At 39.2% G+C, this 19,461-nt stretch overlaps 1 protein-coding gene across 1 annotated transcript in view; it reads left to right on the top strand.

The window, feature by feature from the left end:
• The first annotated feature begins 256 nt into the window (after positions 1-256).
• LOC135462011 (protein kinase C-binding protein NELL1-like) overlaps positions 257-19,461 on the top strand; it is a 94,403-nt gene continuing 75,198 nt past the window's right edge. The window contains exon 1 of the mRNA XM_064739345.1: positions 257-668. Within this exon, the coding sequence (XP_064595415.1) occupies positions 602-668 (67 nt within the window). The 5' untranslated portion in view covers positions 257-601. The remainder of the gene's footprint in view (positions 669-19,461) is intronic.

Raw genomic sequence — 19,461 nt, 5'->3', positions numbered from 1 at the left:
AATTAGATAGTGGTATCCGGCTAGTGCATGATATCATAAAGTTGGCAAAACTGTTACAGAGTTGAGCTTTCTGAGATTTGGTCCTCTGGTGCCTATGCTGGGATATATAGGACAATAGCATGTGTCAGTCTTTGATGACATATTCGATGATGGGTTCACGATTTTTAATTCGATTAATTAGTTAATGGGCAGTGGAGATACGGTCGCCTCGTCAGTGACGATAGGGGGCGTACCGGCAAAGTGGAATGGTCTTGTGCGAGAGGTCAGAGGCCGGGCAGCAGTGTTTTCGAGCATCTCGCTCTTGTCAGTGGAGCCGACAAGTGTTGGGGGAAATTACCGGGCTCGTGTGTGTGATATGTATTCCGAGAGTGCACTATTATAAAACACCTTCTTATGGAAGAATAGAGCCAGGGTGTTTTCAGTCAGTGTAGCTGTTGTACAATTCATGAAGACGTCCTTTTCTCTCTCATCGCTAACTGAGAATCGCCAATGAGGTCTACGGCAGTCGACACCAGCAGTGTACATTTCGATCAGGGATTATCGTGCGAGGAAGCATGTTGGTTATAAAGGTAGCACCCAACTCCTCGCCAACTCTACCGAAATGGGACCAATCAAATATGAAATCGTCGTGCGCTACCTCTTCCTCATACTAGCATGCATATTTCAAGGTAAGTTCTACTTTCATTGCAATGATTCTTTCACTCCAAAAGCGACAAGCGGCTTTCAAATGTACAAGCTTGGGGCCTACGCAGTACATAGTGTCGTAATATGACCTTTTCTTTGTCATATTTAAATATAATCACTGATGTCACCTTCCTAAGCTTTTAATTTATTCATTTTCTGTGGCAGGGGGTTGTCATATGCGGCCCAGATATGTTTCTTGGGTAGCGATCATTCAGGTTTATCTTTCTTTCCGCGGTGAGAAATGCGAAGAGGTGAGATGAGAAGGCTTGCATGCCTTCCGCTGGCCTGGTCGCACGCCAGTCCGTCACACACACTCCCGGCTCGTGGCGGCGTTACACTGGGGCAATCATCTACATGTGTCCCCGTGCGAAAGTAATCGAATCTTTAAGACCCTGTAATGCGTGACATCTCACGCCCATGGACGCGTGCCTGGCGTCGCAGTTCACGGACCCTACATGCTTGTAGCTGTTTGAATGGTACATGCGCCGTTTTTTTTGTTTTTTTTTTTGGAGTCCACCGCTCACATTGAACTGTGTTTTGATCAACACTTCGCGAAAAATAGTGTTGCAACTTACGTAACTCTTTACATGTATGTTCAACCCTACAGACCTTGTTGCCTTGTTATAATCTAAAGGGATGGATAACTGGTTTTGAGACATTGTCTATGTATAATGAATCAGTACATTTCTTTCTTTAATTTTCACAAATAAATGACAAATTTGATTTTAAAAGTTTACAAACTCAGAACTGTGGACATTATGTGACAAGTAAATAATTTTCAGGAGTTGTAAAATTTATGGGACCGTCTTTATTTGTCTTTGGCAGGTTTAATCAGCATTTCATTGTGAAAACTGATCAATAATGAAACTCATCCCATATCCTCTACGTATGAGAAAAACAACCTCTTGAACTTACCGACCTCTATTTCCCCTGGTTGACCAGACTTTTTCATCTATTTTAGACATTGAAAGTTAGTATTTTCAATCATCACTTTTGTTAAGTTTCAAATTGTTACAAGGTAACTTTGTCTTTCAACTTATTCATTACAAGAAATGACAAGATTCAGTGCCTGTCACCCAATAATAAAATTGTCCTAGAAAAATACATTTGTTTATATTTTCCAATGTCAACTGTTTATAAATGTAAACATTGTGTATTTCTGATGAGATATATTAGGAATTATCAAAAATGTAACACATCCCTTGCCACAGCTTTGAGTTTGTGATATGAATCACCTGCCATCCTGCCATCTTGACTTCATTATTTTGCTGTTTAGTTATTTGTTTGTGCTTCCCTTTACCATTTATCAGCATTTATCAAAACAGTATTACATGTGCAAGGTGGCATTCCACTCTCTTGAGAGATTTGGCTGCATGGGATCCCATTTTTTTTATGCGTCAGATGGTAAGACTAAGACGGGGGTGGAAGCTGCGATAGATGTGGGTTTTTTCAGTTGGTTGGTACTTGGATGTGGGTGAGGTAACCCGGTGTTCTAGGAGACCAACTGGTATTTTGGGTCTGGCCTAATTCAGCAAGGGTGTCTGTCTAAAGTAGGATCATGTACACAACAAAGGTCCCCTTTCTGTGTCTCTCTTCAGGAGCCTTTACCATTGTTTTAAGCTCTACAATATGAAGTTTACACTTCCTCACATGCTGATTTCACTGGTTCTTCAGCTGAAACTACAGTCAGTCAGTGAACTTGTTCACTCTCTCCCCCCTCCCCTCCTCGTCTCATTTTTACTTCTCCCAACAAAAGAAGCAGTTTAATTTGGTTAAATGAGTTCGATATAAATTTACAATTTTAATACTATTACACTATTAGGGGAAGGTATGAAACAAGAAGATAGAAATGATCTGTTATCAGTTTTAGCTTTTCTAGACTGACATAAATGTTGGGTATTTTTTCCTTGTGTAACAGTTTATGAAGTTGATGTGTACATTTTGATGACAAGTGTATTATTTGGAACCTATTTTGTGGTTAGCATGAGGTCACTAGTGTTTCTCATGGTCCGAATGATAAGATAGTGTAATAGTTAAGTGACATGTAGTGCGAGTTAGTGTGATTTCTATTTTCGTTTTCCTGAATACAAAGATTTCTAGTTTTGTTTTCCTCAATACAAAATCAATTATCAGAATTCCAGATGAATAAGTAATTGTGAAGATTTAATGAACTCATCTGTGTCAAGGACATGTCAGTTGTGCAAAATTGTCATTATGACATGATCCTTTGTGACCCATGTTTCTTCTATACTCAATCTTCTCAGCTAGAACCTCATTCACTGTGGAGGAAGCAGAAATAATTTAGAGTTGGTGAATTAATGAAGAGAAGGTTTCACAACTTCACAAAGGATGATCCCCCCTCCCCCCATCAATGTTTTGACCCCTGCGTGCCTCCCTCAGTTAGCCCCTCTCCTACAGTGCACCCACTCCCACCCACCTGCTTTTACCTAGGTGACTGTTCACCGCCACGATAATGGCACATTTAAGGAGATCAAAAACACTTAAGTGAGGAAGACATGGTGGGTGTTATTTGTTGACTTTGTGACAAATCCACTGCAGGGTAGTAGCTGATTGTCATGGAAGTGAGATAGCTCCTTGATAAGGCTTTGTTCAGGCTATAAGGTTAACACCTTACAGGTACTGCCTTTGTTGTCTTGTCCATTGTTGCCCTTAGGCTTGCTGGGTGCCAAGGTGGAGTGGTTATGGATGGCTTGTCGCACAGATGTACCAGGACATAGCCCACTGTCTTAGGCCACCCTTAAGTATACCTTTGAGTGGTGGAACCTAACCACTGGCCATGGGAGCTCTTATCTACACTCATTCTCCTCTGCACTCATTCTCCTCTTAGGACTACATGCATTCTAAATGTATGTGACAAGGAGGTAATGTCATTTTGAACTTCCACCGAGTCCACACCTCTGTCTCAACCACATGTTACAACAAATAAAGAGCACGTGATCTGTGTTATCCGTCATTAGCTAAAATATCCCGACACTATCCAGGTGAAAATTTTGACACTTTTTCTACAGTTTTCTGAAACTTAGTTCTTATATTGTGTTGATGGAACTTTGATCGAACATGCTGCATTGTCAAATTTTAGAAATTCTCAAAGAATTTCACAGGGTGAGTTCCAACTGTGAACATGTACATATTGATTATATCTACCGCGATAATTTTGACCAGTGATCGAGCAGAAGGAAAGTGCAATTAGCCAGTGAAATCGTTCAGAATTTGAATGCGCGGAATGTCTGGTCGCTTTTCTGCTTAAACACAAAAATTAGAAATCATGGACATTTGTTCTTTGCCATATAGTAAGTGAGTGAGTGCTTGGGGTTTAACGTCGTACTCAACAATTTTTCAGTCATATGACGACGAAGGAATCATTAGGGTGCATGTACGTGTAATGTGCCTCCTTGTTGCAGGACGGATTTCCACCGCTCTTTTATTTAGTGCTGCTTCACTGAGACGACTTACCGAAGGCAACTAAGCCGCCCCGCCCGATACGGATACGGTATACTGATACGGGTCAACCAGTCGTTGCACTATCCCCTTCATGCTGAACGCCAAGCGAGGAAGTTACAACTTCCTCTTTTAAAGTCTTAGGTGTGACTCGATCTAGGATTGATCCTGGATCTACCGGTCCCGAAGCGGACGCTCTAGCCATATAGTATGTATGAAGTACAAGTAAATAAGAACTCTTGAGCCAATTACTTTCTGCATCATGGCTTGGCTTGGACATCACCACTCTACCAACTGTGGACAGCTTTGATGTCTAAATGAGGCCAAAAATGAAAAATGAAGTGTGTGTCATTAGCATTTCTGTAACTGTCTGGCATACTCTTGTTTAGATGACAAAACTGTTTATGAATTTTCAGAATAAACTTACAAATAACAAGGAAAAACACCACTGTAGAAAAATGTATTTCTTAAAATTTTTGTGTGGATCATATGGAGATATGCCCAACATACATATTTTTATTCTTGGCCTGATGAATATCTGTTGTGGTCAGTTTGACTATTTAAACTTCATCAAGCTCTTTTATGACCAACTAACTGACCATACTCTATCTCCTTAATGGCTGGTTTGAAATCTGGTTTGATAAACAAAGGTATCAGTATCTACATGTACCTGAGAAGACCATGATTTCCTGTTTATTGGCAGAGGGGCTAATATACACTCAGTGTATCTAGCAAGACCATCAACATATCTGTGTACACATCTCTAACTCCTCAACAGAACCATATCTGTGTACATGTAGTTTCTAAGTCTGCAAGCAGCATGTACATGCATCTGGCAAGAAATTTTAGAACATGTGATGTGCTACTTGAACTTATCAGTTCAAATGCTACTCGTGTGATTTGCAGAATTTAAGGGGTACATGTATGTACACTGTATAAGGTATTCATTTTTGAGGCTGTCCAAAATACTAAGAAATATTAAAGGCGCATACATATTTATGTATATAAATGCTTACTGGACAACTCTGTCTGACTACATCTAACCCTGTGAATGTTTTAACTGTGAGTACAACAGGAAAGTACTTGTGCTGATCGGAAGGGAAGTCACATGCTGGGCACGGGGTTCAGCATATGACGTCAGATATTCCAAGTATATATTACATTGAATGATTTTCTTTCAGAAAAATCTATATTTAGGAATGTTTATAATCTCACTATTGAGTCATTTCTGCCCTCTTGAAGAAGAGTGTGCTGATGAAAACTGGACCCGTTGGTCAGTTGATGGGTGTGACTACCAGTGTTAAAATTTAGGCTATCAGGGCATTGTAAGGTCTAAACGAAAAGGACATATTGTATAACACACATTGTATAAGATGTTTATTATGGAACATGTATATTTTGGAAAGACAGGGCACTAATAAGCCACAAGAAAGACAAGGCACTAATAAGCCATAAGAAAGACAAGGCACTAATAAGCCACAAGAAAGACAAGGCACTAATAAGCCATAAGAAAGACAAGGCACTAACAAGCCATAAGAAAACAAGGCACTAATAAGCCCTAAGAAAGACAAGGCACTAATAAGCCATAAGAAAGACAAGGCACTTATAAGCCATAAGAAAGACAAGGCACTAATAAGCCATAAGAAAACAAGGCACTAATAAGCCATAAGAAAACAAGGCACTAATAAGCCATAAGAATTACAAGCCACCAAGGCCAGTCTACTGTCAGAAACTGTTATAAAACATACTGTATTACTCTAAAGAGATGTTATTGTACAAGTGACTTAAAACATTAAATGTTGTCTGCTGTTAAGAATTACATCGAACCATCAGACTGACAGTTGTTCTGCGTTTAAATGTTGCAATTTCACAAAAAAAAAAACAAAAACAGATGAGCCTTAGAACTGGTAGAAGCCTTAAGTGCTTGCTCAATCTAGTCACAGGAAGGTACATACAAGTACATGGCACTAAAGTGGTTACAAATAAAATACTGTGAGCTGAGTATTTGTCACATCTCAGGCTGTGAGAGTGAAGTAAGTAGAATATGTGTGTGCAGTCAGCAGAGCAAGGCCTAAGCAAGTTGAAAATCTGCCCGAGAATGAATGATTGTATGGATTAACAATAATGTTTCAGTGATATCATGACAAGGCTATAATACACATTCCAGATCTTGCTATAGTTTACGTTCTGAAATCAAGGAGAATTGTCTCCTGATTAATTATGTCACCATGATAAAACTGATCACATGCATGACATCATGCAGTTGTTATGGTAGTATATTTTTAGAAAACCAACCGTCTTGTACGTGAACAGTTTTTATGGAACTATTGGTTGTTTTTTTTACAGACTTACTTTATTTTCTGTAATAACATTAATAAGGAGATCATTGAAGAGTGTTTTTACTACTTACTACGAGTTACCAATTAGAGAACATGAGTAGTTCTGGTATAATGCAGTGAGCAGTGGTACGTGCACACATGGTGATGCTGGCTGATTGTGAGTTTAGTACTTATTTTGCCCAACTACCTGACTGACTTGGTACCAGGGGCTGAACAGTGGCCCATCAGACACGAGTGAGGTCATAGAATCTATTTCCACGCAGATCCTGCCTGACATAATGCCCGGCTCATGGCAGACATGATAAGATGCCAGAGAGCGTCCTGCACTTACCCCTTGTAGCTTAGCAGCTAATATAGACGCCATCTATGCGGATGACAGTGGTCTCAAGTCATCTCCAGGTTCATTAATGTTCCGTTCAGCGTAAAGTGTTTACCACAAAAACCATGATGACACATTATGCGCTCATCCTGCAGGCAGTGTCTCCTTCCGTCGTCAGAGAAGCAGTCTGGCTTCGGGCTCGTCACATATTTGCGCGAAATGCTTGTCAATATTCACATACCGCTACCTAGAACAACTTTGCACTTTATTGTTCATTGTATTAAAGGACTAAATAGATCATTTATTTCCATGTATTTTGTTTTATTTTTTTCAGAATAAGCTCTCAACTGATATAACTTGAATTTCAGTTTGACGTTTTGCTTTCTACATGTACATGTATTTCTTTAAGCCTAGACTGTGTGTGTCTCTAGTTTGCTGTCGGCTATAGATTACTGATCAATCTGTGTTCAAGAATCAATGGCGCCTGTTGTCTGGTTTAGATTGAATTTGAACAATGATACCCCTCATTGTGCGGCATTGTTTTGAGGGATTTGCAGGGATCAGGAATTCTTTAATAATATTTGCAGGTTGAGCTCCAGATCACCCACATGGCATCCTCACACAGCCGATTGGTTTCATTGTGGTGCTGATTGGCCGCCTTCATTGTCTTTGTTTGGCCACAGTTTCAGATAAAGCCGTCTTAAGAGACCAAGCTTCCTCTTGTGGGTTGCTTCAATCTGTCTGCGGAGGCAGTGCATCAACAGAGCCTGGCTGTCAGCTGCTAATTGACACATTATGGCCTCTGTCTACAGTACTGTGTCCAGCGCTTCCTGTTTTCCTTTGTGTAGCCCCTGACACCTTTCCTGTTGCATCTTCACGTGCCCTTGCGGTGATAATTTAACATGGTACAATGATCTCTACACATGTGCAGTGTATACATGTGGTATAGCACAAGAAGCATGAAGTGATATGCTGTATGTACACTGCTCTTGGCACAAGCATTGCATCACAATATCCAGCTGCAACTGCAGGTTAATTAAGATAATGCAGTTGACACTTTGATGGGGGGTGAAGGGTTTGTAAGAGTGTGGGGTTGTATGTGACACATTTATTTAAATCTTTCTACTGATTTATGAAAGTTTGAAATACATACTCAAAGCTGGGATGTACATATAAACAGAATCTGGACTGAAGAGATGTTTTTTTTGCTTACCATAACATAAGTTGGGTGAGAACATGTACAGTATGAAAAAAAAGACTTGGAATTTTTTTGCTAATATAGATCATCTTATCTGTGAAAAGAAATATATGACCATACATTTCGTCCATGACTAACTTGCCTGTATTTCCTAATTCTGAGAGTACTAATTATTTTAGAAAGGTGTCTTGCTGTTTGCTTGGATTATGTATGATATTCCACTGGAAAATCGTAAGTTTCAGCTCCAAAAATAATATTTTGTGACATTTATTTGCCTCTAAAAATGCACTTTTGTGGGAAAAATTTTTGGGTATTTATATTGAAGCTCAGAAATACATTTCTATTAGTTGGATAAGTTTTATTGTTTTGCCTAAGAGAAGAATAACATGTACTATGGAGAAAAAAGTTTATGAATTTATAATGTGTTTAAAATTCTATAAATTCTATGTAGTACATGTATTTACTGTCACAGTCACAGCCTACCACCCCTGTATTTCTTGATGAATGGAATGTTCCAATGATGTTTCATTAATTGTGAAATTATGTCACCATAAATGTGATATTATGGCTTCGGTTATAAAAAGAAGTCTTTTTTTTTCCAGTACTCTTGTGTTAGGTGCGCTTGTAAGCACAGAGTTTATGATTGATTTAAGATGTTTCTGTTCATTTTAATTTCACAAATTTACATCAGCTACACATGGAAATTCATGCTGAGTACAGTTGTGGTCTCGATTAATTCATGCTTTTAGGTTTTTTTTTTTTCGTCAAATGATTGTGCTTCTATAGCTATTCTATCACAATCAGTCTTGGCTGTAAAATGCCAGAATATGCGAGTTTACAACATCATGGTGACATACCTGCTATTTATTCTCTTTGTGAATGCATTTGTGTTTTAAGGTCAGTGAATACATGTTCTGGTCAAACGTAAATTTCGGGGGGTCAAAGTGCGTGATATTTCGAGCTCTTCAATTGGATGACCTCAATGAAGTTTGATTCCATCCAATATGATTTAGAAAGTATGGAATATGTTAGATCACATTTATATTCTGGTAACACTTCATGGCAGTGGGTAAAATGCAACAATCATTTATGTGTCTGAAATTGTGAATATTTACATGACACAAAATGACCTTTTTAATGTCTTGGGCTGAATTTGAGGTCCATTTTTGTGTATAGCTCTGAATGAGCAAACATTTTGACCCCTGACTCCTTGTCATTCTGGGAATATAAATTATTTTTCTCGCACTATACATAAACTACATTATTTCAGGGATTTTACACATATTTTTGAGTGCCTTTAGTTCAGTATCATGATGTTTAAATGATTGAAAATATTTAACTAAATGGGTAGGTATTTATCTAACCAACAAATGGAAATGGTATTGTTATGTACATTGGCATATTCTATCCTTGCAGTTGGAAGTGCCTTTTCTTAAAATGTCAACAATAGTCTTAATAGACATATGGTAATAATAAGAACCACCTGAAAAGAACTGTTAAATAAATGTCTGCTATTCCACTGGACGATGAAACAGCCTCATATAGCACTGATGAATGTAAAACTGTTGTAGAAGAGCATACATGTAATGGGTGTTCCTGTGTGCCTAGGTAACAAATGACAGCGTCATTAGTAATGCTGCCTTGTGCTGATGCTGCGCAAAAGTACTAAACCATCCAAATAGCATTTATCACCATCCGGGAGTGATGTGATGCATTAAACTTACATAGATATAATAATGTAATATTCCAGTATTAATTACATGAAACATTAGTAAATCTTTGGTGTTTTTATATGAGGGGTTCTTGTTGCGCTACTCTTTTATAGGCCTGCTAGCGTTGTAATCATTGGATTGTTCGTAGGGATCTGGTTTGGAGATCGTCAGTTTGTCAGTGTGCCAGCATTAGCATAGGCCGTAACACTCGCCACTTGATGATGTAAAATGTGCCGTGTTATGAGGAATTATCAATCAATACGCTGTCACAGGGGCAATTTCACCAGCGGCAATGAGTTAATAATTTGGCTAGCAACGCACACACAGTCCTACAAAAGCTCATTAAATGACAATGATTGGCCATTCTTAAGACAGTTTTTTTCCCAGAAATAGCAAAATGTTGCTGTTGAGAAAGTGGATTCAGGAAGGCGTGTAAAATGGCTGCTGAAAGGCTCCTTGAAATTTATGACAAAGCTTTAGGACATTCTAGCAACGCATTTAGTGTGAAACAATGCGCATATCAGTACAAGAGTTCATTCCTCGGCCAAATACTATTATGCATATATGTGTTATAATTAAACTTTTCAACTTGCGTTCCTGTAACTACTAAGTACAGAAAAACAACATAATTTGGGGTAGTTTTTTTTCCTTACTAAAATGATTAAATCATTATACAATGTGCTAATTACATCAGTAATGTATTTAAGTAGAAATACATGTATATCTGCATTTAATGATTTGTGATCTGTGATCAATATCTCGGTTTATAAAATATTAATTTGTGACCTGTAAAATGATTTTACCGGAATAGCATGTGTGTAATCTATTTTCTACGTGGACACTGCTCTTCTGCGTAAAAGATGCTCCTCAGAATGTCAACTTTAGATACGCTAATTAAAGCTTGTTCATGCAGAATCAGAGGTTGCAATTCTGCTTATGTCATCCTGCGACGCAGTTCTGTGGCTGTAGTAATCTTGTTAATTTTGTGTTGTCGTTGGTCTGTCATGTGAGTAAGAACAGATAATGAATGCCTTTGTGGCTAAGTCCTTTGATCTGCGGATGACTTTCACTTTGATATTACATTGTATCAGATACCTCCGCTTAATCACCAACCATATTTTGCTGATAATCAGCAGTAAAGCCTCCACTGGGGCATATTAGGAATTGTCAGACAAAGGACACCGGACCCTCAAGTGCTGGAAGAGAAATGCTGTGCTCTTCAATACAAATCTCTACACCCCGCTGTCTCTATTCAGCTATATTTAGACAGTAAAGTGGATACTCAAGCCACAGTCATTGTCACCAACCACTCTCAGCTCTAGTCTTTCCAGGATTAGTGATTTGTTCTGGCTTTTGACAGAAGAAAGATATTGAGTTTTGTCTTCCATTGGTTGAGATTGACTTTCATTTCATTAGATGTTATTCTTATGCCAAACAATGATAATAGCAGGTACAATTTTTCATGCATTAAATGTGTATGTTGATACCCGTTGAGTGGATGTACTGTTAGCTGAAAAATACTAGATTGTACCTGGCCTCCCTGGCCAGTTGGTGTGCATTAAAGAATTGTAAAAATGTTTGAACGAAGAAGATTATACAAATACATGATCCTAGATTAATAGGCGACATCAGAGCATGCGTTTATACATGAAGTACACAGACTTACCACTTTTGCCATGTGGTGAGTATTTAACGATTCTGCCTGATCTGATCTGCCAGTTTTGAGTGTCATTGGATAGTCACGCTTTTGCAAATGTTCACCCATTCACCCATTACCATGTCATGCCTAGACTGACGATTTCAGCAGGACAGTGCTCATACCCATACGGCATTTCTGGATGCAAAAAACTTTTATGTAGACCCTTCGCCTGCAAATTCACCAGGTAGCTGCAAATACTAGATTGTACCTGGCTCCTGAGTGGATGAACAGGTAACAGCAAACACTAGATTGTACCAAGCCTTTAAGTGGAGGCGCAGGTAGCTGCAAATACTAGATTGTACCAGCCCTCTGTGTGGATGTACAGGTAGCTACAAATACTAGATTGTACCTGGCTCCTGAGTGGATGAGCAGGTAGCTACAAATACTAGATTGTACCTGGGCCCTGAGTGGATGAGCAGCTAGCTGCAAATACTAGATTGTACCTGGCCTCTGAGTGGATGTACAGGTAGCTACAAATACTAGATTGTACCTGGCTCCTGAGTGGATGAGCAGGTAGGTGCAAATACTAGATTGTACCTGGCTCCTGAGTGGATGAGCAGCTAGCTGCAAATACTAGATTGTACCTTGCCTCTGAGTGGATGTACAGGTAGCTACAAATACTAGATTGCACCTGGCTCCTGAGTGGATGAGCAGTTAGCTGCAAATACTAGATTGTACCTGGCCTCTGAGTGGATGTACAGGTAGCTACGAATACTAGATTGTACCTGGCTCCTGAGTGGATGAGCAGCTAGCTGCAAATACTAGATTGTACCTGGCCTCTGAGTGGATGTGCAGGTAGCTACAAATACTAGATTGTACCTGGCTCATGAGTGGATGAGCAGCTAGTTGCAAATACTAGATTGTACCAGGCCTGTGAGTGGATGAACGTGGCAGCAAATACTAGATTGTACCTGGCCTCTGAGTGGATGTACATTTGGGAGCAAATTCTAGATTGTAACAGTCTCCTGAGTGGATATACATTGGGTGCAAATACTAGATTATAATGGTCTCCTGAGTGGATATACATTTGGGAGCAAATACTAGATTGTAATAGTCTTCTGAGTGGATATACATTGGGTGCAAATACTAGATTGTTATAGGCTCCTGAGTGGATATACATTTGGGAGCAAATACTAGATTGTAATAGTCTCCTGAGTGGATATTAATTTGGGTGCAACTACTAGGTTGTACCAGGCCTCTGAGTGGAAGGCCCAGGGAACTGCAACTACTAGATTGTACCTGGCCTCTGAGTGGATGTACAGGCAGCTACAGATACTAGATTGTACAAGGCCTCTGAGTGGATGTACAGGTAGTTGCAAATACTAGGCTGTACCTGGCCTCTGAGTGGATGTACATTTGGGAGCAAATTCTAGATTGTAACAGTCTCCTGAGTGGATATACATTGGGTGCAAATACTAGATTATAATGGTCTCCTGAGTGGATATACATTTGGGAGCAAATACTAGATTGTAATAGTCTTCTGAGTGAATATACATTGGGTGCAAATACTAGATTGTTATAGGCTCCTGAGTGGATATACATTTGGGAGCAAATACTAGATTGTAATAGTCTCCTGAGTGGATATTAATTTGGGTGCAACTACTAGGTTGTACCAGGCCTCTGAGTGGAAGGCCCAGGTAACTGCAACTACTAGATTGTACCTGGCCTCTGAGTGGATGTACAGGCAGCTACAGATACTAGATTGTACAAGGCCTCTGAGTGGATGTACAGGTAGTTGCAAATACTAGGCTGTACCTGGCCTCTGAGTGGATATACATTTGGGTGCAAATACTAGATTGTAATAGTCTCCTGAGTGGATATACATGTGGGAGCAAATACTAGATTGTAATAGTCTCCTGAGTGGATATACATTTGGAGCAAATACTAGATTGTAACAGTCTCCTGAGTGGATATACATTTGGGAGCAAATACTAGATTGTAATAGTCTCCTGAGTGGATATACATTTGGGTGTAACTACTAGATTGTAACAGTCTCCTGAGTGGATATACATTTGGGAGCAAATACTAGATTGTAATAGTCTCCTGAGTGGATATACTGTACATTGGGTGCAAATACTAGATTGTTATAGGCTCCTTAGTTAATGTACATTTGGGGGCTAAGACTAGATTGTACTATGCTCCTTGGATATACGCCTGACTTCAAATATTAGATTTTAGTATGCTTCTGAGTGGATGTATGGTACAGGTGACCTGAAATGCTAGATTGTCCTATGCCTCAGAGCAGGGGCAGTTGAAGTCGCTTGAATTTTCCCTAATTCTGATAACAGGTCAGCTGTTACTCTTTGATGTATGCTATATAAAGTCAAGAGTTTCTAAAAAGAGGAATCAAGATCTATTTTTGGTGTACATCATTTTAAGTGTTTGTATTCTGACAGTTGGAGCTCAAACATCAGCTTATCCACCATGCATGCACAAAATTGTTGACTTAGGAGATAGCCCACAACTGTTTAACTCTTTTATCTTTCATGTACTTGTTCAAAGTCAGTTGCTCTTTTAGGAGTATAACATAAAACGTCAATCAAAAAAAAAAAAAAAATGAAGCTGTACATGTACTTAGATTGATTTTTATGCTTGTAATAATGTTACGCTTGTATATATAAAGTCAAGAGTTTCTAAAAAGAGGAATCAAGATCTATTTTGGATGTACATCATTTTAAGGGTTTGTATTCTTTCAGGAGTATAACATAAAACGCCAATCAAAAAAAAAAAATATGAAGCTGTACATGTACTTAGATTGATCTTTATGCTTGTAATAACGTTACGCTTCCGTAGTCTCTGATTACGGAAAGCATCTATAGAGAATATGATGTAATTTAGAACGGTATATGTATAACATGTGTTTTAAAATAGGTAAGGTGTTGTCTGTTTGGTGAGACCTAAATACAGGATGTTAAGTCTGGTGGGTGCTGGCTGGTATTGTGGCTGGCTAGGAAGGAGGTTGGGAGGTGGCCAAGCAGTTCCCCTATCTGTGCCTGCCTTACAGCCAGGCAGCAGACTTGGGGTAGACAGGGACTTGGCTTGTCTTCCTGTGGCTGCTAGTCTGGGCAGGTGAGTCTGGTCACAGAACTCGCTGCTCTTGACAGACTGCCAGCAGGGAGACCTTTCCTCGAGTGCCCCTCGCTTTTTCACCTCACTTGAGATCAGTTTCTCTTTCAATTGAAGCACTTGGTTCACATCCACATTGAAGTTTGGCATACTTGATCTACTTAAGTTCGGCACTTGCACAAATAATACACACGCAAATGATAGGTACCTTGGCTGGATCATACAGCCAGGTAGTGTCTGTTTTTCATTATTCTCATCCCCCGGAAGTCATATTTGAGGACTACAACAAATAGCAGGTGGTAATTCTTTAGTTGCAAGCACATGTACCGTTCTAAAATATTCTAACATTGTGACGGTAGAGCATCTTCATGAAAATTCGCAAGTGAACTGAATTGTGCACATATCTCAAATGTTCTTCCACCTGTTGAATATGTACCTTTTCTTGTATAAATGATACATGTACATGTATTTGGCATAGGTATTTCTGTATTATTTATACACAAATATTTAGGTTGTTGTCAAAGGAAAACTTTCCAGTTGTTTTGTCCTTGTCATGTTTTTGCAATGTCATGTTTTTGCATTGTCAAGTATTTGCAACATCCAAGGAGGGCAATATTGTATATTCAGCAGATTTGATGCTCACTAATTACCTTCATAGTGAGGAATTCAATTAAATTAATATTAATTTTAAGCCAGGGCAATTTGTTCTGATCTTGTGGTGAAATTGATCTTAGTTTTCATACAAACATGATACAGGTACCCCACCAAGGAGGGAAATATTTCAAAGTCGGCCAATTTGAAGTGTATTAATAATTTTTAACAGGCTAATCTAATACAATCATGTTGGCTACTATGAGTCTATTGACTAGGTTATTCTCAGAGCACAGCAAAAAGGGTGATATATATTTTCTGTAGATTATACGCGTATTAATTACATGTGCCTGAATGAGCAATATAAGTATAACAATGTATATTAATATCTAATTCATTTAGTAGGCTAGTTTAAGGTGAGTTACATGTACGTGGAGTGAGATCAGTTACTTAATTCCCTCAAATTTTAAGGTCATTTAAAATATTAAGCCACACTTGTTCACCGGCATTCATGAATCTAGTGACAAAAGGCCAAGAGGGTCATATTGTTTATACCGATTCCTAGTTTGTGGAGAGAAATGAGTCAGGTGAGAGCTGTTAATCTTCACAACTAAGTACATGCATTTATGTGTATATCTAATTCTGTAGTACAGAGAGTTGAATGTACATGAAGGGTGAACTGGGGTTGAACCAAACTTGCATTCTGTAGTAGAAACTACCCTGGAGTATTTCCTAAGGGTGTTTGAGAAGAAATGCAATTTGTAAATACAAGCATACATGTATTTTAGGCATGGCTTGTAATTGAAACCCCTTAAGCTAAATATTACGTGCATATTACGTATGTATTACGTATGTATCACGTCTGTGGTAACCTCGGTATTACACTGATGACTAATGGTTGTAACATGGTATGTAAGGTGTAGGATAAAACTGGCTAGTACAACCATCACCTTACGTGTTGCTATAGATACTGTATAGTCAGCACTATTTGGTGACTCATTACATTGTTCACCAGTTGACGTCCTCTCTCCTTTCTCACACACCTGATAGTACTTGTGTCGACATGCAGGCTAGCAGCCAGTTTGCAATTGAAACCATCCATGTAGGCCCTTCGCAAACAACCCCCTGTTTCAAACCAACAGAGGTAAATTAGTATAGCATGAAAGTTGTCCTGAATGGCAGGCTTAATTATATGCTTGTTAAAGAGAGAGAGAGAGAGAGAGAGAGAGAGAGAGAGAGAGAATTGTTCTTTGATTTTTAACACCCGACAGCAGAGCGACTGCAGCTGGTTGAGCTGGGAAATTAGGCAAGTTTACAGACTTTTCACCATATGCTTCATGTAATCCTCATTTTTGTTTGGGTGGTTTTCACCCCTTGTCTGGCATTCAGGAAACCTCCGATATTTTTACTGCTTCACTAGTAGCTATTTGTGGAATTTGGTAACGTAACTCATCCAGCCTAACTTGTTAAGATGCTGAGTCAGCCGTTGGCCCTAGGCCACCTTTTAGTCCAGCCCTTAATAAGCTGACGTTTATTTGTTCACCTTCTCAGGTTGAGAGGATTAAAGCAAAAAATGTTGGTGTTATGTCTTCAAACAAGCCCTTGTAACTGAGTTGCAGTTGATTCTGAGTAGATGATAGGAGCTAGAGCAGTCAGAGGCTAGACTGTGTCATGTGATAACCTACTTAAATATACAGGTGGACGATCTTCCTAGCCTCACATACCTGTTGGCTCTTTCAGTATCCTACAGTGCCCACAACTTGGCCTGAATCTGTGGTGACACTCTGCCACTTGACATTAGCTTACACGTACATTTGTGATGCACCTTGTTGCTCTGCAATGTGGCACAGACTCTTTGCTATTCACAGCCACTTGCATCCTGTGTGGCACAGACACTTTGCCATTCACAGCCACTTGCATCCTGTGTGGCACAGACACATTGCCATTCACAGCCACTTGCATCCTGTGTGGCACAGACACTTTGCCATTCAAAGCCACTTGCATCCTGTGTGGCACAGCCACTTTGCCATTCAAAGCCACTTGCATCCTGTGTGGCACATACACATTGCCATTCATAGCCGCTTGCATCCTGTGTGGCACAGCCACTTTGCCCTTCAAAGCCACTTGCATCCTGTATGTATACAGACATTTTGACACACATTCAGCCACTACATTTATCCCCACCTGAATTTGGTATAGACACCTTGCCACTCTGTCACTAAATGTCACTAAATCTGTGGCACAGATACCTTGCCATACAACCATTATGTATGTACTCATGTGTGGTACAGAAACCTTGCTACTCTGCCAAAGACACTGCCTCTCACCCACTCCATATCCCCGTGTGGTGTAGACACTATGCCTCTTAACCATTCAGTGTATCCCTGTGTTGTCCAGACACTATGCCTCTTAATCACTCCATGTATCCCCATGTGGTGCAGACACTGTTTCTCAATCACTCCATGTATCCCCATGTAGTACAGACACTGTACCTCTTATCCACTATGTGTATCCTTGTGTGGTGCAAAGACCTTTCCTTTCAACTACACCATGTATCCCTGTCTGGTACAGACACTGTGCCTCTCACCGCTCCATGTATCGCCATGTGGTACAGGCACTATGCCCCTCAACCACGTCATGTTCCCCTGTATGGTAAAGACAGTATGCCTCTCAACCACTCTTCATATCCCTTTGTGGTACAGACACTGTGCCTCTCAACCACTCTTCATATCCCTTTCTGGTACGGACACCATGGCATAACCACCCGGTGTATCCCTGTTTAGACACTGTGCCTCCGGGCTATTAATCACTTCCACTATCCCTGTGTGGTACCCCCACTATGCCTCTCAACCACTCTTCATATCCCTTTCTGGTACGGACACCATGGCTCATAACCACCCGGTGTATCCCTGTTTACACACTGTGCCTCCAGGCTATTATTCACTTCCACTATCCCTGTGTGGTACCCCCACTATGCCTCTCAACCACTCCATGCACACTTTGTAAGGAACCAGGATAGTTTAGGACCCAGAAGCTCTGTTACCCTTTATAGCCGTAGACAAGTGAAGGCTCAAAATATATGGTCGCCAACCGATCACGTGTGGCGGAATAAAATGGCATGGCAAGTAAATATGTAGCAATGTACTCGTCAGTGTGGCAAATTAATATTGACTTACTCACCAAATTGGTGTTGAAAAAGCATAGATCCACTGGCATTTATCATCTGTGCATAGAGACAGATTTTGTTAACTTCCAGCTATTACCTCAGCAAATGCTGTCTGGGCTTGCCATATATGGTAATAAGATTGCGAACGGCTGATTCTCGATTTCAACAAGAACTTTATCGCGTTCCAATTAAGTTTCACGACTAATTTTGACAGCAAGTTGGCAATTGCTCTCAATTAGTTGAAGTCATGTTTAAAAACAAGACTTAAGCAATGTACTGTCGCAGAGTGATACATTCATAAGCATCCGTGAAATGAAATAAATGAATAAATAAATGTGTATATATGTGGCCTCCATTCTGCACAATCTGTAGAGGAGCTGTAACAAACCTTTTGAAATTGGTGAAGAACTATACCTATTCAATCTTCAGAATGACCTTTTAACTTGTTTTGGCATCTTGCCAGTGTACATACAAATGTCCACATCTTGATGTGAAGGGGATTGGCTACCAATTCCCCGGGATATATCTTTCTTAACCTGAAAACTTTGGGTGTGGGCTGAGATCATGGTTATCTTGGTGACTGATGCAACAGCTTCAGTAAGTATCCAGTATGAATATATATATACATGTAGTGTATATGTTTAAGACAAGTGTATATACATGTAACAGGTGAAGGCACAAACTTTTATTTATGCCTGCTCATGTATTCTGTAATATGGAATACTATTTTTGAATATTAAAATATGTATATTTCACCTGAAGTTTGTCACATGCACTTTGCAGAAGCACATACAGACCTTGAAATAACACTTTTGATGCTAACAGTGACATGTAAGTTTTTCTGATAAGAACTTAATCAAACTTAACAAAAAATGTGTTCAGTGACCCTGAAATAGTTGCAAAAATGCTACGAGGTTAGATACAGTACATATGTTTTGACACATATTTTTGTCAGAGTATACATATTGTTATGATGATGTGCAACATATAATAAGATATACCATAATTGCCAGTCACATACATTTATATATATATATATATATATATATATATATATATATATATATATATATATATATATAATATGCTACAGTTTAGAATAAGCATTTGTTTTTTTTATTCTATATATATATATATATATATATATATATATATATATATATATATATATACATACGTTTAGATTTTTAGTACTGCTTTGGTGGCCTAATGACTAGAGTGTATGCCT

Source organism: Liolophura sinensis, chromosome 1 (assembly GCF_032854445.1).
Source record: "Liolophura sinensis isolate JHLJ2023 chromosome 1, CUHK_Ljap_v2, whole genome shotgun sequence".
Classification (NCBI taxonomy): domain Eukaryota; kingdom Metazoa; phylum Mollusca; class Polyplacophora; order Chitonida; family Chitonidae; genus Liolophura; species Liolophura sinensis.
This window is presented reverse-complemented; position numbering and strand designations above follow the sequence as displayed.